Source organism: Gambusia affinis, linkage group LG18 (genome assembly GCF_019740435.1).
Source record: "Gambusia affinis linkage group LG18, SWU_Gaff_1.0, whole genome shotgun sequence".
NCBI classification, from domain to species: domain Eukaryota; kingdom Metazoa; phylum Chordata; class Actinopteri; order Cyprinodontiformes; family Poeciliidae; genus Gambusia; species Gambusia affinis.
The window spans coordinates 5418396-5437205 of NC_057885.1; the positions used below are offsets into that span (position 1 = coordinate 5418396).

General features: G+C 41.6%; 3 protein-coding genes across 3 annotated transcripts in view; 1 reads left to right on the plus strand and 2 right to left on the minus strand.

The window, feature by feature from the left end:
* The window catches only part of LOC122820540, a 24638-nt gene extending 19103 nt beyond the window's left edge, over positions 1-5535 (minus strand). The window contains exon 1 of the mRNA XM_044098040.1: positions 5186-5535. The gene's annotated coding sequence lies outside the window, so the exon portion shown is untranslated. The remainder of the gene's footprint in view (positions 1-5185) is intronic.
* LOC122820637 (coiled-coil domain-containing protein 96-like) lies at positions 4228-10873 on the minus strand. Its single transcript, XM_044098210.1, has 6 exons — positions 10277-10873; positions 8740-8796; positions 7531-7863; positions 7145-7457; positions 4514-4625; positions 4228-4388 (listed from the first exon to the last, which is right to left on the minus strand). The coding sequence occupies exons 1-6, from the start codon at positions 10871-10873 to the stop codon at positions 4295-4297; spliced, it is 1506 nt and encodes a 501-aa protein (XP_043954145.1). The 3' UTR covers positions 4228-4294.
* Positions 10746-18183, plus strand: tada2b (transcriptional adaptor 2B). Its single transcript, XM_044098036.1, has 2 exons — positions 10746-11389; positions 13837-18183. The coding sequence occupies exons 1-2, from the start codon at positions 11120-11122 to the stop codon at positions 15049-15051; spliced, it is 1485 nt and encodes a 494-aa protein (XP_043953971.1). The 5' UTR covers positions 10746-11119; the 3' UTR covers positions 15052-18183.
* The last annotated feature ends 627 nt before the right edge of the window (positions 18184-18810 follow it).

An 18810-nucleotide genomic window follows, 5' to 3' on the forward strand; every position in this document is an offset into this window, starting at 1 on the left:
TCCCTCCATCCATCCTTCCTTCTTTCCTTCCATCCGTCCATCCATCCTTCCATCCATCCATCCGTCCATCGTTCGTTCGTTCTTTCCTTCCTTCCTTCCTTCCTTTCTTCCTTGGATTTTCTAAAATCAAGTGAATACACAGACAGAAATGCTAAAACAGACACACTCACTCATTGCTGTTGAAACACCAATCAACCCAACATGGACGCTGGGTCTGTTGGACATGTTTTTTTTGCGGGAAAACTGGAGTGCCCAGAGAAAACCCATACAGAGGCTACAGACCCCAAGGCAGCTGTTCCGAGGTGGTCTTCCAAAGGACTGCAGAGCCTGAAATCATTTTAAAGCCATGAAATCTAGAGACGCTTTCCAAGAGTTGATAAAAGGAAACATTTCTCAAATATCAGCTGCCATAAATCCAGGAATATGAGAATACTCTTGGCCTTATTCCACTTCTTCAGCAGGTCCTTGAAAATGGCTGTGGCCTGGCTGGTGATCTTCTCTGGCCTCATGCTGAGGACTCTACCTTCAATTTCAATCCACAGTTTCTCGAACAGACGATCACAGATTACATGAAATGTTTCTGCATTGTAGCTCAGTCCTGATCTTTCAACAATCCTCTTCATCAGATCACTGACAAGGGTTCTCAAGGCCATTTTTCTAATCTTCACTTCTTCAGTCTCTCCCTGGTTTTCCTCCTGTTTGCTGCCAGCCTCTGGAACATGTTCTTCTGATTCAGCCTCAATGGGAGTCGTCTCTTCAGGGATTTCTGCAGGAGATTTTGCATTTGTACCTGAACTTGACGATGCTTCATCTCCTGCATAATCTCCACTGCAGAGTTCCTCAGCCACTGAGGCTTCAGATGAGCGTGGTCTCCTCTTGGCCGACTGCATTCGTCACACGTGTGGTGGCTATGAACTGAGGTCGTTTCTGGGTCACCATCAATGTCTTCCCCCTGAATTTCAGTCCAAATTTTCTCCAAGAGCCATTTATGAATGGTACCAACGTTCTCAAGAGAACAGTGAAAACCTGAAGTGGTAATGGCCTGGGCAATCAGGCAGTGTATCAACAAACACAATGAATCCTTCTCGTCCTCTTTTGTTTCCACTGAGGAAGCTGATTCTCACTGTCCATCAGACTTTGAATCAGATAAATCAGAGGAATGCTCTGATACTTCCACTATAGGAGACAAACGAGTTGAAAAGTTACTGCGCCTTGGATACGGCCTGAACTCCTGTGCCCCCGGACGTGCTATGATAAAGAACCCCTCCTCAGGGGGGCTGTCTTCGAACCATAGCTCCGGTTCAAATTCCTCCGTATCCCAATCCAATAGTTGCCCCGGAAGTCCCTCCTCCACCCAACAAGTTTGCTTTGGTTTTAAATCCTGTTCCTGCAAATCTTTGGGGAGACTGTATTCCAGTTCAACAACATCAGATAAGTCATCTGGAGGAACGAAAGGCTCTACCGGAGAGGTTTCATCGAAACCTGGTTCTGATTCCTCTCCCTTCAGATCTTCAGTTGACAAAAGATGAACGATGGCTGCCATGTGGGGAGAGTTCTCTCTTGCTTCTGGATGTCCTTCTATCGCAAGTTCAAAGAATGGCTCCAGTGTGATGCCAGAATGTCCTGCAGACTTTCTCTTTTGTTCCACCTCGCTGCCCAGGGTCAGCATCTTTTCGGTGGAAGACGGTTTTTCTGGCATTGGAGCCACCTTCGCCGAATGTTTGTGAGAGAGCCTAGAGAAGAATCTTCTGATCTTCCCTGGAAGATCTTTCAGCGTAGAGAAAAAAGAAGTCTTCTTGATGCTCTCAGATTTTTCAGAAGCATGCAGTTGGATGAAAACGTCTTTTATTATGTTTTTTGTTTCCTCAACCATAGCATGCATGTAGAGACTTCTAGTAGCGTCGATGGAATCTGAGGTGGAGCTCACTCTGTCGATCACATATTCTACAATTAATCGATTTAATTTGGAAGTGTGTTCAGTACCAAAGTCTCCATAGACCTTTGCATCTTTTGCAAAAGCTTCCGGTACCTTGTTGCCAACAATGGCCTCGATGGCCTCAGTGGAGCATTTGTCCCGTGGGAAATAATCCAGCACTTTGGACACAAAAAGCTCCAAGATTTCTTCCAAAATCTGGACCAGCATGCGGGTGGTTCTGCGCTCTGGGTCCCCAGTAGACAGACGCAGCCACTCCGTGCAGGTCAGGTTGTTGAATAAAGGGTGGATCATTCCCCTCAGGGTGCTGACGGTGACCATGTCTTCAAAACTAATCTTACTTGCCATAATGTCTAGTTAGAGGAGAAATTTCAAGATTTGAGTTCCACAAAAATTGATCTAGGCTCTGCGAAAACCGAGTGCAAAATGACGGTTAGACAAACAGAACGATCAAACATAGACCCTGACGTATGACGTCTGTTTATACGTCACAGGCATCAAACACGCCGCACAACAAAGTCTGGTGATGTCACGAACGGGAGATAAATCGCCGTGACGTCAAACTACGCATGTGGACGATTCGTCCATAAACACTTTAAACCCGCCTTATAGAACCGGCTGCTTAATGAAGAAGTCCAGCAAATATCGAGATTTATCTACAGAAAGATTTATAATCTAAAACGATTATTTTAAGCAGGATCTAAACAGCGGAACCGTCCTGGTTCTGATCTGAGCAGAAGCCCGCGAACCGGTGGACACCTTAATATGCATCCATTATGCCGGGTTTACAGGAGGAATGACGAATATTGTTCAATTAGAATTATTTATGCGTGAGAAATTGAAAATGTGGAAAATATGGTTTCCGTCTATAATTAGAGCTGATTTTTTATTTATTTTTTTATCTCCCTTCATCTTTGTTGTAATAAAAAATCATTTCAGGACAATAGGTTTTATTTCTTTAAAGGATGGAAGTTAAAAAAAATCCCGAATCAGCCCAACAATGAAACGTTTACAGATTTTTTTTTTTAAATCCCGAATTTAAGCTGAAATCCTGGCCAAACAAAGCTTCAAATGTTTGATAAAAACGGAGATAAACTTGAATATTTAAAATATTTTTTTTCGACCAAGGTGTTTATCTGATTTTTTTCTGTCATTTTTCTTTTTTTAATTTCTTGTATTATTATTTATACCCAGGCGCGGATATACAGGAGTGGCAGTTGCCACCCCAAATTAGAGCCTAGTCACCCTGTTGCTACCCCCGCTGGCGACAATAAATTCAATAGTTATGGCAAATCGGAAATTAAGGTCTTGAATCTTTTTTTTCCGACAACATTGAATAAAACACCTAACCTGACACCCAAGTAGCGGTGTCAGGTAGAGATGGACAGAGCACGAGGCAGCAGCATTATTTTTTTAAATCTGTATTTCACAAGGCCTGCTTGTGCCCCTCATCAATAATATTTAGCTCACTATAATAATTTAGTATGAGAGCCCAGAGCAGAGGGGCTGTAGTAGCTGGCAGTAAAATTAAAGTTTGCCTTTATTTCTTATTTTCAATGTAGAGCCTCTAAAATCACAAAATAAAATCTGAATATTTTTCTAGAAAGCTGTGGCGCTGAGCCTTATTGTTTAAGTTATGATACTTCCCAAATATTAAATTTCTATGTATTTATAGGTTCTCAACTATCCAGGACATGACTCCCCCGCCCAAAAATAAATAAATACATAAATACATAAAATTTTAAAGCAATTTAAGTTATGATTTAAACGACACATAACTTGTACTGAGAACCACTGCAATAAATCAATATTTATGAGGAATTTTATTAAGTGGAACTGCATACGGAAGTTTTATGTGTTTGATTATCATATTTTTATTTTATTTTTTATCTGACATTTTACTAGTTTGAAATAAAGATTTCACGCTGTTTGTTTCTTTGAAATTCTCGTCACTGCTTCCCTCTTGGCCTAAAGTTGAGTGGAACTGTAATGCGTAGACATTTTACAAAAGTAAACACGCCCTCCTCTCATTTTGCTATTAGATAAATGTTTGATTTTATTTGGTAGAAAAGCAGAACCTGATCAAATGCTCACATGATTTTCTTCAGTCTGAGCCAAAAGTACACTAATGGTTTAAACATCAAAGCAGCAGAGTTTAATGCGAACAACAACCAGTTGTTGTGCAAAGCTTTGAAAAGAAATGATAGAAAACCAAACAATGATTTTTAACTTTAAATCAAAAATATTTGAACCGTAAGAGCTTTGATAAAAAAATTATTTTAAAAAAATCCTGATCACTTTTCCAAATGTGCTTTATTGTTCTTCACATGATCTGATAAAGCAGAACAGACGGCGGATTCTTTAACGGGTCTTTCTCTCCAGATGCTTAATAATATTCTTCACCCACTGTTCCTGTACATCCACACAGATGCGGCGTTCCCTGCTTGTTATTAAGCTGAGAGAAAAGAAATGGATGATATTTTTTATTTTAGTTTTTTTTCTAAAAAGAGAAAATAAAATATGATTCCAAACTTTATCATATCAGCTACCATGAACAGAAACCCAGTTATCAGTACTTAAATAACTCCACTTGTGGGGCAGCGAGAATCAGTTCTGTAATATGAAGAGACCTGATTTTTGTTCACTGGGGTTCTGAAGAATGTAAAGCAGCAGTCATTGGGAGCAATTCCATCTGAAAACAAAACCATTAGACTGGTGAAAGTCTGAGTAAATAAAAACTATTTTCTGCTGCAGATATCAAACTGTTGAAGCTGACTGTCTCGTTTTAACGGGCAGAATGATGTCAGTTTTCTAGGACAAGAACAGTGTCAGTAGTTTCCTCATTCACTGCAAACATGGAATGAATCATTTGGAATTTGCAGCAGTTATTGAAAGTAGAATCTGGAGTTGATTTATGATCAAATGATTGAATTATTCCCACTATTTAAATTATTTATAATGTTCTAGAGTCATTTACTTATTACAAATAATTTGGACAATTTAGAGCTTTACCAAAACAACCAAACTTGTCTGATTTCAGGAGGAACTCTTTCCATGCATTCACTCCAGTCTTTGTTTCAGCAACAAGTTGGGGCTGAAACAAATTCATGATATTGAACAACAATGATATAAAAGGACTTTAACTCGTCAACAATGAAGCAAATTGGAAAAGAATGATACCAGAACATGATCTGATCTCTCTTTTTTTTTAACACCAATATTAAAAAAATAATCTTTATGAATTGATCTGACCTGAAGAGTGACACGGTGGCACAATTAAGGAGATCCACAGAACCAGCAGCAGAGCCACACGGAGCTGAAAAACATTCTGCATGTTTCCTGAAGCTCCTGTCCAAACTAAAACACACTGTAAGGAAGAAGACTCCACTGTAAACTGAGCCAACACTCTACCTCTGGTTTTTGCTTGTGACTTCTGAGCATGTTTGGATTACTGAGTTGTGCAACCACAAAACCAACAAACTCCTCTGCAGAATTTAAAATGTGGTCACAAAGATCAAACTTCACAGATTCACCTCTGATGTTACCAGCAAGACAAACAAAACCGACCTCGGCACAACAGGAGAGGATAGAATAAAGATTTCATCTCTGCAAAGATTCTCCTGTTTTTATTTTCTTCCTTAGTGTGTTTTAGTTTGGACAGGAGCTTCAGGAAACATGCAGAAGGTTTTTCAGCCAATGAAACAAACTGGAAGAACTGGAAGCTGAACCAGTTGGTGGATCATGTCAGACAACATCAATCACTTCTAAGCCCTCCTTTAAAGCTTCTCAGCTCAAACTCTGACTTATGAAAACTTTTCCTCCAGTTTGAGCCGAGACTGTGGAGGGTTGTTTTTACGGCCTGCTGCTGCTGCTGCTGCTTCTTCTTCTTCTTCTTCTTCAGTTGCTGTGAACCAGAGTGACAAACAGGAAAAGTGAGCAGAGAGAGACGGCGCCAGTCAGGACGGCTTTCACCAGCAACACTGTCCAGCTGCCCAGCATGAAGACATGGACAAACAACCCGGGGACACGAGACAGACGGACGATGCCGACTAAATAATTGATTGCAATAAGAGTTTGGCTGAAATATCTTTAATATAATTGAGAAATATGAAAAAAAAAACAACCTGACTTAATCATAAAATGATTAAGCTACACAGTGGTCAACAAACAACCAAGACAGAAGCTACAAACCCTTAAGTCATTGTATTGTTACATATTTTATGTGGATTCATTCAAACTAAGATGTGAAGATACATTCCTCTCATGAGGCGAGATGAGACACGATGGTGGGTTTGTAAGAACAAGGCAGGAAATTAGCTACATTTGGAGAAAATGAGAAATCTGCTAACATGAATAGAATTATGGTTTCACAGATCACACAGTGTTTGTTCAAAGAATTTGTAATCAATGCACCATGACTCAGTCCAGGTTTGAGGACGGTGGACTGTCAGTATTCACAAGAGTTAGGGGCCACATGATTAGCTGGAATGTGTGAATACCTGAAACCACTTCATAAAACACATATAGCTGCCAATTTTAGTCGTTTTAACCCGACACATACCTTAAGATGCATGAATATGTACAGTGGAAACCTTGACTCAATGTTCTGCTAATAATTTTGAGTTACGTTCCAAAGAAAAATCCACAGATAGGTTCCACTAAGGTCCACTGTAACTAGGTTTATCTAATTCTGCAGCGGGGCTAATGCCTAAAAGACGGGGCTTCATCCATGCTGTTGTAACAAGAGCTATCAATGAATGTGTAATCAAAACACAGCAAAGCAGGACGTTTTCCTTTATTTCTTATATATAAAACCTCTCAGAGCTGGCTAAGAAAGGTCGGTGGCCTCAAGAAACTCACTTGCTCTTTGGTTACCTAGCAACAACCTGTTGAGTAACTTGAGAGCAGCAGATTCAGGTTTCACCCCTGTCACTCATTACTGCTTAAAAAAACCTGTGGATCAAACAGGAAAGTTTTAGAGTTTTTCTGATATTTAAAAAAAAAAAAAAAAAACTAGTAATCATTGATATCAACTGATATGAAACGCTTATATTGTGATGCGTTTTTCAGCCATACTGTCGAGACCTAAAAAAAAAAAATAAAGAAAGAAAGAAGGAAAGAAGACGATGGTATTAAAAGAAAGGAAAGAAGGAAGAAAAAAAGGGAATAACAAACAAGAAACGCTGAGGGTCTAGTCCTGAAATGACTGACCTTTGCCCCTTCCCACCCCACAGCTGGCGGTGACCTCAGCCTTCCTGAGCCTCAGCTCCTCCAGGTGTTTCTCTAAAAGCTGCGAGGCGCCCAGCGTCCGCTCCAAGTCCAGCAGCAGGTCTCTGTCCCCCAGCAGCCCACAGCGCTGGTTCAGGCTGCCGTTGGCTCTCTGCAGGCGGTTCCGCTCCAGCCTGGCTTGGGTCAAAACGTTCCTCCTCTCCGCCACCAGGACCTCCACCTCGGCCAGCTGCTGCCGCTTGGCCCGGACCTCCGCCTGGCTCCAGAGCAGCTTCTCTCTGACGTTTGACAGGACCTGAAGGGGGCAGAAAGGTCAACGCCGGTTAAGCAGCTGACGCTGTGCCACGTTGTCAGACCAGTCAGCTCACCTCCAGGCTGCTGCTGATCCTCCTCTGCAGCTTTCGGGATTCTTCTCTCTCCCTTCCCGCCTGCTTCTTCCTCTCCAGCAGGCTGGCCTGCAGCTGCTCCGCCTGGACCCGCTGGGGGTCCTGGCCACGGAGCTCCGCCTCCAGCCTCTGGATCCTGGACCTCAGCGAGAAGTGCTTCAGACGCAGCCTGGTCAGCTGGTTCTGCCGGAGCTGCTCCGCTGTCAGCACCGCCTGCACTTTGGACCGGGCCAGGTCCGTCCCCAGGCGGGGGCTCAGCGCCGCCAACGCGGCATCCCGCTTCAGCGCCAGGAACAGCTCCCACTCGGCCTCCACCTCAAAATGTCACACAAGACATTTTTACAAAATCAAAAGTTTCTTTATTGTAAAATCTGTGCTAAGCTCATTATTTTGGCACATGTTTTTCTCTTGTCCTACTGATTGCTTGTTTTCTTGCCTTTGAAAACCTGTTTAAAATAAATGAATGAATATGTTCCGGGCACACAGTGACATTTTATAACACAATCAAATAACTCTGTTGCCTCCAGTGGTTATAAAAATGATGCATATGTCAAATAGAACTTCAAATAAGTTTTACTTCCTAATTTAGCGCCTTAAAATTGGGCCCTTTAGCCATCAGTTTAAAAAATGTTAACTACATTTTTTTTTTTAGACGTTGAATTTGTGATTTTCTTAGTTACTGCAGGCCACAGTCACTGAAACTACAAAACATAGGAAGTTGAAATATTTCATTCTATGTGTATTGAATCTATTTAACATATAATTCATCAAACGAGTGACAGAATATTCTGAGCCTCCCCACGATTCACTTTTTGAGATGCGGCTAAAAATGATGACGTCACGTGACTGCTTCGTGTTGTGCCACTAGATGTCAGCAGATCCCACACGCTCAGAGGTTAAACGTCATTTTGGTCCGTTACTGAATAAAACCTGAAGGTTTATGTGTTCAAATTCTAGAGCGAGACTCCATCGAGACTGTGAAGCTCATCACAATACAAATAAATAAATAAATAACAGATATTTTACAAGAAAATTTATTTTTTTCTGACAAATAAAAATGAGAGTATGGGAACTGATGCTCTCACCAGTATAACGTGTATTAAAAACACTCAGATATTACATACAGTTATATGTTAACTGTATTCTCTTTCTCTCTGCTCTGTCATCCATTTTAAACATTTAGTGGAATACCCTGTTCTTTATGTTCTCTCCTCTTTCTGCTGTCTTTCCTTCTCTCCTCTGTTCTACCTTCCGTTCTCATTTCCTTCCTGCCAGGATCACACAAAAAAAAAAAAAAAAGAAAAAGAAAAATTCAACACATAACAGCAACATTAAGCTAGCTTTCTTCATATTCTTCAGCAAACATCACAACAGTCAAGAAAAATAATTCTAATTTGTCCGATATGCGCGTCAAAACATTGAACTCGCAATAAAAGCACTTTCCGCCACTGGTTCATATCTGAAAGAGCTGCTGGTTTTCATCAAAGTCTTCAGAGTGAAAGCTGTGGGGAAACAGCAACAATGGCCGCCTTTATGGCTGCTGTCGCCTCCTCCGCCTCTCTGGCAGAGATAAATCTGCACCTGCTCTGGACTCGGGAAGAACTACCGGGCTCTTCCAATCAGAGGGACCCAGAAATGTCTGCAGTTCTGGTGAAGACGTGCAAAAAGACGTCATTTCTTCAGTGCTAATTGGCATTCAAGGCCCTTCAGCCTGTCTTTGCCTATAAATGTACATACTTAGACAGCGTTGAGTGTTTAACACCTAAAACACTGAAGAGCTCCATTTCCAGGCAGCGGAGACAATATTCCACAGTAACATGTCCTGGTTGGCACCATCAGTTGTTAGCCGGCGCCGGTAATCCAAAACAAAAATAAAACAGACGTCCAACAGACTTTTTAAAAAAGGTCTAAATGAAACACAAACAACATAAGAGCATATCAACTGATAACTAATCAAAAGCAATGGAAGAAAAAAAAATAGAATAAAGAAAAATCCCAAATCAGCCAAGCAGTCTGAAAACCGTCATCTGCCATGTTTAAATTGTATGTTTTTTAATTTTCTGAAATGCAGTTTTGCACTTCATGTAACAGGATGAACACTTTCCAAAAATCATATTTTGGTCTCATCAGTTTAGGGAACTCTGTCCAAAAGGTTCTTTTTGTGTTTGTTTTGTTGAGGAATGTGACAGCAGCTTTTAGTCAGAGGCCTCTTCAAGTTGGTTGAAAAACTGTCTGCTACCAAAATCATCAGAACAAGAATTCATTTTACTGTCACTCTGCAATAAAGCAAAAGAATAAAAAAAAATAAAAAAAGTAAATAGGAAATAGTGCAAATAAACAAACTTCAATAAATATAAACAATATATATAAGAGAGAAACAGAAACAACCCGGATGCAAAAGAATAAGTAAATAAATGATGTTCAGCATTCGGATGAATTTGCAGTGTTCAGAAAGCTCCTTCCTCTGTGTTTATTCTGGTCAGGAGTGATGTTGCCTATAGAAACGCTCCAATAAATACAATTTCTGCCAGAGTTTGTTGCTTTTTAATATCTTTTAGCCTACTTTGCTTTGTCTTATCAGGCGGTTGATTTCTTGACTCTGTCTCTCTGTGATCAAACCTGGATGAAAATGAACTTAACTATCAAATAGTGGTTAAACAGTGAACTCGTGACTTAACAGCAGGAGTCAATAACTTTTTCCACACACTTTTGTAGCCCGGACACCAACCTTGCCCAGCTTGTCGCGGGCCTGTGACCTGAGCTCCTCCGCCTGCCGCTGGGCCTCCTGTGAAGCAGTGCTGAGCTGCTGCTTCAGCTCAGACAGGACCTGGACTGACCGCTCGTACTCCCGTCGCTGCTCCTCCTCGGGCCTGCCGGCCACCTGCTGGCCCCCATCAATGACTGTGTTGTGGAAGTATTCAGCCAGTTTCATCTGCAGCTGCCTGTTTAGTTTGCGGGCCTCGTCTCTCTGTGTGTCCAAGTCTTGGAGGGAATCTTCGTATTGGACTGTTTTGTCGTCTGTACCTCCAGCAGCAGCAGTAGAACCGTCTCCCGCCTGCGTAGGACTCTCTGGCTTTGGGGTGTCGAGGTTTAACCCCAAATATCGGCCACTGTTGCCTCTGTCAGTCTCAAAAATAACACTCTGACTATGGGACGTCGCGTGCTCAGAGTCGGTTTTGACATCCCTTGTGTGTTCTGACCCACAGGTGGCTGGTTCTTCAATAGAGGCTTCTGTTTTGATGTCCCTGCTGCTAGAAAGTTCTTCGTCGTGATCTGAGAATACTATTTTATCAAATCGTTTCTTTTCTTCATTCTTTTTCTCCATTTTAAATTCGCTGGAGAATTGTTTAATTTGCCTAAAACTAAAAGGCCCCCACAGTTCCGTAGTCTGTGATGCTTTTCGTTTAGTTTGCGTTGTCCTGGAAACTGAGTTCAGTAGCCAATCAGAGGCGTTCTGACGCTTTCCCATGAATATTAACAAGAGGAGTGTTCGAGTGGCTCGAGCTGTGAGGCTCGTTGCGCGCATGCGCCGATTGGAGCCTCCTACAACAAGAAGCAGCAGCCAGGCAAGATGGCGGACCTGGGAAAGAAGTACTGCGTTAACTGCCTCGCAGATGTCACCAACCTGCGGCTCCGCTGCACTGACTGCCCAGATATCGAGCTGTGCCCGGAGTGCTTCTCGGCGGGCGCCGAAATCGGCAACCATCGTAGATGGCACGGCTACCAGCAGGTCGACGGCGGGCTGTTCTCACTGTGGGGTCCAGAGGCAGAGGGAGGATGGACTAGCAGGGAAGAGCAGTCGCTGCTCGATGCCATCGAACAGTACGGCTTTGGAAACTGGGTACATCACTTTGTTATCATTTAATAACATAAGTTTGGATTTTAATAGCACAGAAACACCACCAGGCAGCAGCTAATGGCATGAGAACAACATCTCCACCGGTTTTAGCGGCGAAATATGTCAACTTTAAGTAAACATAGACCGTTGTTAAACTTTACAAAACCTTAACAATGTTATTGAGAATTAAAAAAACAGACAGAATTGGAAATACTTCATTAGTAATGTTTTACCCCATTTTAAAAGTGCTCTGATTCCTGCCTTTATAGATTTTGGAGATACTTTCATGGTATTTAGAACAGTTAGATATTTTCTTACCAAATGAATTATGTTTATTTGACCAATCAGCATTTACAGTTAATTCTCACCATCTTCCCTGTCCCTGCTCTATAAACACCACCACCATGTTTCAGTAGAAGGATTGTGTGTTTACGGTTATATAAACAGTGTCAGTTTTCCTCCATACATAGTATTGTGATGCAGATGGCTAATTAATGTGTCAATATTTTTCTGATTGGATACTGATTTGACAGTTTTAGCCTGATATGATCACATAGAGTCCCACAGTAAGCTGAAGCATGAATTTAAATAGACTTCTGCTTTGGTTGGATCAGTCTACTGTAAAATCTGCATTACTTTAGACAGTCAAAACTGACTTTCTATTCCCGAAACTTTCTATATCACACTGGTAGCCTTTATAGATTTTAGATTTCTTATTGTAGTGAGTAGCACTTTCTTTATGCCAAACTGAGCGTGATTGTAATGTATTTGGCATTTTGACGAACTTACACGTTCATGTATGGAAGCTGCAAAAGATGGAAGCTAAATTGGATCAGACACTATTACATATTTGCGACAAAAAAACAAAACATAAATAGAATAGAAAACAATATGCTTCACAAATTGGAGGCTGAATTTGATCTATTTAAGTGTAAAATAATTAACTTCAAGGTTGAACGCTTTGAATATTTTGTGTTTTGAACTAGAACCGCTTAAAAACGAGCGCAGATCTGTCACCGAAGTTTAAGACGAGAACACATCAGCTGCATGTGATGCACAGGAAAAACTTGCATGATTTATTTGAATGATTTCTTTCCATTTTAATGCTTTGCTGCTGCTGAAGAAGCTATTCATGAGTCGGGTCTGTTGGTGTGTTTCGCTGAGGCGCAGCACAACCCATGTGTGTGTTGATTGTCATACATGACCACAGCGACGGCGTTGTTTTTGCCTTTATTGCGTTGTTTCTATTCCTGAAACTTTCTATATCACACTGGTAGAGAGGAAAGAAAAACAAACCAAAAAAACCCCAAAACAACGTGGTTTAACAAAAATCTTTCAGAATGAATTTAAAGGAATATTAAATTATCTAATTAATGCTTTGTTTGGCACTAAGTTTGTGCTGAAATCTCATTTTATTATTTGATATATTTGACTAACTCAGACGTCTACATTGGTGAAGGCGATGATAAAATTGATGATCATTCTGAACTCAGAATGATCAGGCGTGGTTCAGCTGCATCTCATAAATTATTTGCACACACACATTTTTAAAAAGATATATCTATAAATCCCATAAATTATTTGTTTTTTTATTTTTATTTATGTATTAAATTTCTCAATCTGGGACCCGAGTCCGGATTTTTGTAACACAAACAAGCAAAGGTGGTATGACAATAAAAAATCCTTGAATGCATGTGACAATAAGAACTATTTATTACTTATTTTTTAGGTAACTGTATGAAAGTGACTGTCAACGCAGATACTGCTCTGGAATAACATATTCATGTATATATTACTAAACTGTGCCCAGTAACTGAATTCAATCATATTTTCATATTTATTGATACTTTTGTTGAACAAAAGGAGAAACAATCCTGACAATACAGTGTTTTTTTTTTTGAACATCAATAATTGGAATTTATTGCGACAGTAAAATCAAATCTATCATAATTAGAAATGTGTCACAATAAATGATAAACAATATGATGCAATAAATGCGCACCCCTATTCTGCAGCCTGTCATTATTTAGATCATCCTCTTAATAACTTTGACCAAAAACACTAAAGAATCAATACATGTTTTAATATGTAAAAGTAATTATAGAAAATGCTACATTTAGCAGTTTTTAAATGTTTTCAAACAGTATATTTGAAAACATGTGCTGAAATCCCATTTTATTATTAGATGATAAAATGGGATTTTTAAAAAACTTTTATATTTCTAAAAGTTTCCAAAAATAAACACTACAGGTGTAAGTAATCAATTTTTTATGAAGTATTTTTTGTCAATTGGTTGTAAACAATGTCCTAAAAAAATTCACATCACCTAGCTAAATATACTACCCAATATTACCATTTGTATTATATCAACAGATATGTAGATATATCCGTTGATGTGTTTCTTTGTGGATGTGTGTGTGCTGACACAAATGTGCATCTCTCTCCTGAAGGAGGACATGGCCGCCCACGTCGGACCATCCCGAACGCCGCAGGAAGTCATGGAGCATTACGTCACCATGTACATTCACGGTAACCTTGGTAAAGCCTGCATCCCCGACAGTATTCCCAACAGAGTAACTGACCACACTTGCCCAAGCGGGGGGCCCCTGTCACCCAGCCTCACCACCCCGTTGCCCCCGTTGGACATAAGCCTGGCTGAGCAGCAGCAGCTCGGCTACATGCCTCTGCGCGACGACTACGAAATCGAGTACGACCAGGATGCGGAGAAGCTCATCAGCGGGCTGTCGGTGAACTACGACGACGAGGATGTGGAGATCGAACTGAAACGTGCCCACGTAGACATGTACGTGCGCAAGCTGAGGGAGAGGCAGCGGCGCAAGAACATTGCCCGTGACTACAACTTGGTGCCTGGGTTTCTTGGCAGAGACAAGAAAGACAAAGAGAAGGAGAAGCCCGGAGGGTTGCAGGTCATAGGCGGTTCTGTCCCTACGGGTGGATCGGGAGCGTGCAGCGCCGGAGTTGGACCGGCCTCCACGACGACGACGGGGTCCGTCCCCATCCCGAGCACCCCCAAAAGAAAGATCATCAAGGAGGAGAAAGAGCAGCGAGTGAGGCTACGGGCGCTCTGCCAGTTCATGGCCCATCGGGAGTTTGAGGAGTTCTTCGAGAACATGCACAAGGAACGGGTGCTGAGGGCCAAGGTGCGCGAGTTGCAGCGCTACCGCCGCAACGGCATCACGCGCCTGGAGGAGTCCGCCGAGTACGAGGCCGCCCGTCACAAGCGGGAGAAGCGCAAGGAGAACAAAAACGTGGTGGCCTCCAAACGCGGCGGGTTGGGAGGGGCCGGGCTCGGCTCTGGGCTGGGACTCGGCGGTGGCGGGGCGGGCGGGGGAGGCGGCGTCACGGTGGGGCTCGGGGTTGGAGGCGGGATCAAGGAAGAGAGCAAAGATGGTGAGTTTGCCGCCATCGAGAACTTGACGGGGTTTGAGTTGCTGTCGGATCGGGAGAAGGTGCTGTGCAACTCCCTCAGCCTGAGCCCAACACGCTACCTGACTGTCAAAACCATCATCATCAAAGACCACCTGCAGAAAAGGCAGGGCATCCCGGCAAAAAGCCGACTGCCCGGCTACCTGGACAAGGTTCTCAAGAAGCGCATTCTCACCTTCCTCACAGAGAGCGGCTGGATATCCAGAGACGCCTCGTAGCGATCCGTCTCCGGTCGGTAATCACAAGCCGATGATCACCGGTAGCCGACTAGCTTCACGCTCTGGAGCCTGGATGGAACTACTGCTTCTCACCGACTACTTTTTCTAGTTCTTCTTTTTTTTTCACTTTGCGAATATGTACAATTCAAATAAAAAAAAAAGATGCCCCACCGGAATAATAACTATATTTTCATAAAAGTTCTAGGAACAAAAGTTTAAAAAAAAAAAAGATACTGGGCTCAAGGATGTCCAGCACCTTTTGAGTTTACTATTGTGTGCTTCCCGCTACAATTCTTGATGAATAGATTATGGTATTTTGCATTTTGGGATTTTTTTTATCTCAAGTGTCACTCCTAAGCATCATTGTAAAGGTGAAAGAACGAACGAGTGAAACCTATTTCATACAGAAAAATAAGGGTGTTTCTCTCAAATGATGTTTGAAACCACGGGTTTGCTGAGGAGCCTTTGCGATGACCTTTTTGTTTTCACTCTATATTTGAACCGATTCACGGAATTCCATTCAGTTTCATGCACTGGTACCGTCACATTGTTTTGTCAATGCTACATTAGCACTGATGGGGTAATGAATGGTCAGTAGACTTAAGAAAAATGTATTGCAAGCACCAAAAGAGAAGCTTAAAGTTGAGTGTTGTCCAATAGTGGACACTGCCAATGTTCATTGAAGTTCCAGCTGAATTAATAACCGGCAGATTGAAAGTATTTTGATAAGAATAGTGTATTAAAAACGGGGAAAAAGTAGGATGCCTGGTCGTGTTTAGTTCAAACTCGCCGACGTTTGGTTGGTGAATTTTCTTTGCCTTTGTCAAGAGTGGACACTCTTGTGATTAAAGCTGTTACAAACGCTAAAACGTTCCTCAGAAATTTGACAGTTCCCACGCTACCATTAGAGGGTTGTTAAAATACAAAAGTGCCTAAATCTAGGTCAGAGAACAGCATTGCCTTGATTCCGGTGAGCGGTTCGTGACTGGTTTGTTATGCTAGTTTACGGTCTAGCATATGCCAGAAACATTTCCACCGCCAATTGGAGTCTAACTAGGGGTTAACCCCAGACAACTAGCGTTGCGACATACAAATGTGACGACAAACTTGACGGATTAGTAGGTATCGTCCTTGACGCAAGCGACAATTTCTTATTTCCCCCAATGAGTAGAATGTGTTGTGTGACGGTAATAGCTCCACCCTAACCGTAACATATCCTTCTCCTGTTGGCCTCCAACCGAACGGGGCCCAGGAATGGTGTGGTTCGGGTCGGTTGTCTTTTTTTACTATGGTAACAAAGTAGTGAACTGACCCATGCCACACCGCTTAATCAAAGTGAGGGATAAGTGTAAACACATTTTATAACCTGCTAAATTTTCTGTAGCAGTTTCACCGGCGTGTTATTGATCTTGGTTTTAGGAAACTAAAAGACTTGTTGGCCTCCTGATAAAGACGTGTAAAAGTCCTGTGGCATCACAGAGCCAAACGTACTGGTATCCCTGCTGTCAATACTTCATACTGACCCCCTGTTCCCAGGACAGCTGTATTTCCTAAGACAACTCACAAGGATGGAGAAGAGACAGAGAGGGATCTTTGACTAGATCAGCTATTCCCTAGCTTTTCTACAGGTTTTGGGACTTGAAACTTGAAACGGCCAACAAAGCCGCTTAAGTTTCTAGACTTAACCGGCTTTTTGGGTGTTGGTTAAATGTCACACCTCCTCATTTTACTGGCATCATTTTATCTGACGTTGCCTGGTATTCCTGGTATACACTTTTCTGACTAGGTTCCTGGATCTTTGGAAGGCCCACAGAACCGCAGCTGTCCCTCGTTTTTCTGCCAAAGCCGCCCGGACTTTTTAATATGTCAGAAAAGCTCAGAGTCTCGTCTGACCAAAGCACACAATTTCAGCAAACTCCCCAAGTTTACGTTTGTGATGGTAGGACAGAAGAAAAGTTCTTTTTTTTGTTTAGTTTTTTTTTCTGATGGCAAACGGTTGCCATGGGGACTTTCTCCACTGAATAAAACATCTTAAGTTTTTTTTTTTTTTTGTACTTATACTTACCGTGAAGGGTATTTATCTGTACTAGGAGTAATTGGTTAATTTAGCTCTAAAACCTTCCTTGAATTGCATTACATCTTAGATATTCTTTCCTACTACAGCCGACTGTAAGGGTATAAAAATAAATAATGTACTAGTTCTCTAAACCCTGAGAAAGATCCTCTGCTTCTCAGGTTGTGCATCAGAACCATGTGTTCCCTTCTCCCAAAGTCTCTCATTCTGAGGTCGGAACCTGAGCAGCACTTTCTTTCCACATCACTGCTCTTATGTTGGATTTTCTGGTTTGCTTAATTCTACTTTAAAGCTAAAATGACTCCGTCTTACTTGGACATGTTTCTTGGATCATCCAGCAGTTGTTGAAAAGAAAAGAAGAAAATGCGAGTTGATCCTGGAACGTCCGTTTGCGTTTGTTGCTAATGTTTGGCGTGGCAAAGGAGGGTTGGGAACTGTTTGTCGTTGTCGTTTCTTGGAGCGTATCCCCCGGCTGTAAAGAGGCTGCAGAAGTTCTTGTGATACAACAATCAATGTATCCAGGTAGTGAATGTATTTCTGTTGAAAGGACATGTGAAGTGTTCAAAATAAGATCCTAACCAATGTTTTTATCCTCCCGTATGGGCAAATTTGACGTTTGAAGTCTTCAGATGTGCTGGAGCGTGTATCTTTCACACAGGATGGTGGGTGTGAGACTTTTATCTTTTCCAGACATACACCGAGACTTTCTGTCGTCATTTATATGTGTCCAGAAACGCTGTTGGACTTAAAAGAAACACTGGTTGGAGGTTGAAAAATCGAAATATAGCATAAATGTTTTATGTTTTGAACACTCTGTGGAGGCGTTTTGCAGTTGATGACTGAAAGCTTGACATTGAAGCTGTCTGATTTCATTTTTAGAATTTTTTTTTTCAGCATTCAGTCAGGACTTTTTAGAAAAGTCCTAGAAAGAGGGTGTCTATGCTTACTTATGTGAACCAAATGTAAATAATTTGTAAGATAAGAAATGTGCAGTGTACAGTATTTTGTGTTGTACAAATTTTTATAGGTTTTGTATTAAAAACAGATTTTGACAAGAATAATGCTTTTTTTTTCTTTCTTTCTTTCTTTCTTTCTTTCTTTCTTTCTTCTTGTTCTGTCTGCTGGTCTCGCATTGCAGAGCTGTTTTACCTCTCCGGTGCTAATTAATTTAATATTTGGAAGTATTTTCTCGTCTCCTTTCATGGAGTAAATCTAATGTTGATGCTGTTGAAGCCCACAGAGAGAAGCGTTCAACAGGAAGTGAATGAGATCTGCATGTCGATGAGGTTCCCTTGGTCACAATGTTTTCCTTCACGAAGAAAGAAATCGGATTCAGATTCTCTGGGTACCACCTGCTGGCAGAAAGAGGAAGTGATGGAAGACCTTCATAAATTAACGTCCAACACATTCATTACTTCTGACTCAAAAGCACCAGAAAAATCCACTCTGATTTGCTTACAGCTATTTAAATATGTACGAGATGTTCTTTCTGGGCATGTCAAATGCATTACTGGAGGAGGAAAAGAACACCATGCGCACAGTGAAGAATGGTGGCGTCGTTCCTCCGGCCCTAGAAAACTATGACTTATTGAAAACAAGATGGATTCAATCAAGTGTCAGGTAACCCTGGGAGACACTGTAATGCCAGCTGTGAGGAAGATGAAGCTGGTGTGTGTTTGAAATGC

Bases quoted from the DNA above. Each gene is read 5' to 3' on its own strand.
- LOC122820637 (XM_044098210.1), bottom strand. From the start codon at position 10,873: ATGGAGAAAAAGAATGAAGAAAAGAAACGATTTGATAAAATAGTATTC. The intron at 8,797-10,276 runs GTTGGTGTCCGG...TGAGAACGGAAG, and splicing joins CCCGCGACAAGCTGGGCAAG to GTAGAACAGAGGAGAGAAGG. The intron at 4,389-4,513 runs TTAAGTACTGAT...CTTTTCTCTCAG, and splicing joins TGCCCCACAAGTGGAGTTAT to CTTAATAACAAGCAGGGAAC.
- tada2b (XM_044098036.1), top strand. From the start codon at position 11,120: ATGGCGGACCTGGGAAAGAAGTACTGCGTTAACTGCCTCGCAGATGTC. The intron at 11,390-13,836 runs GTACATCACTTT...TCTCTCCTGAAG, and splicing joins AGTACGGCTTTGGAAACTGG to GAGGACATGGCCGCCCACGT.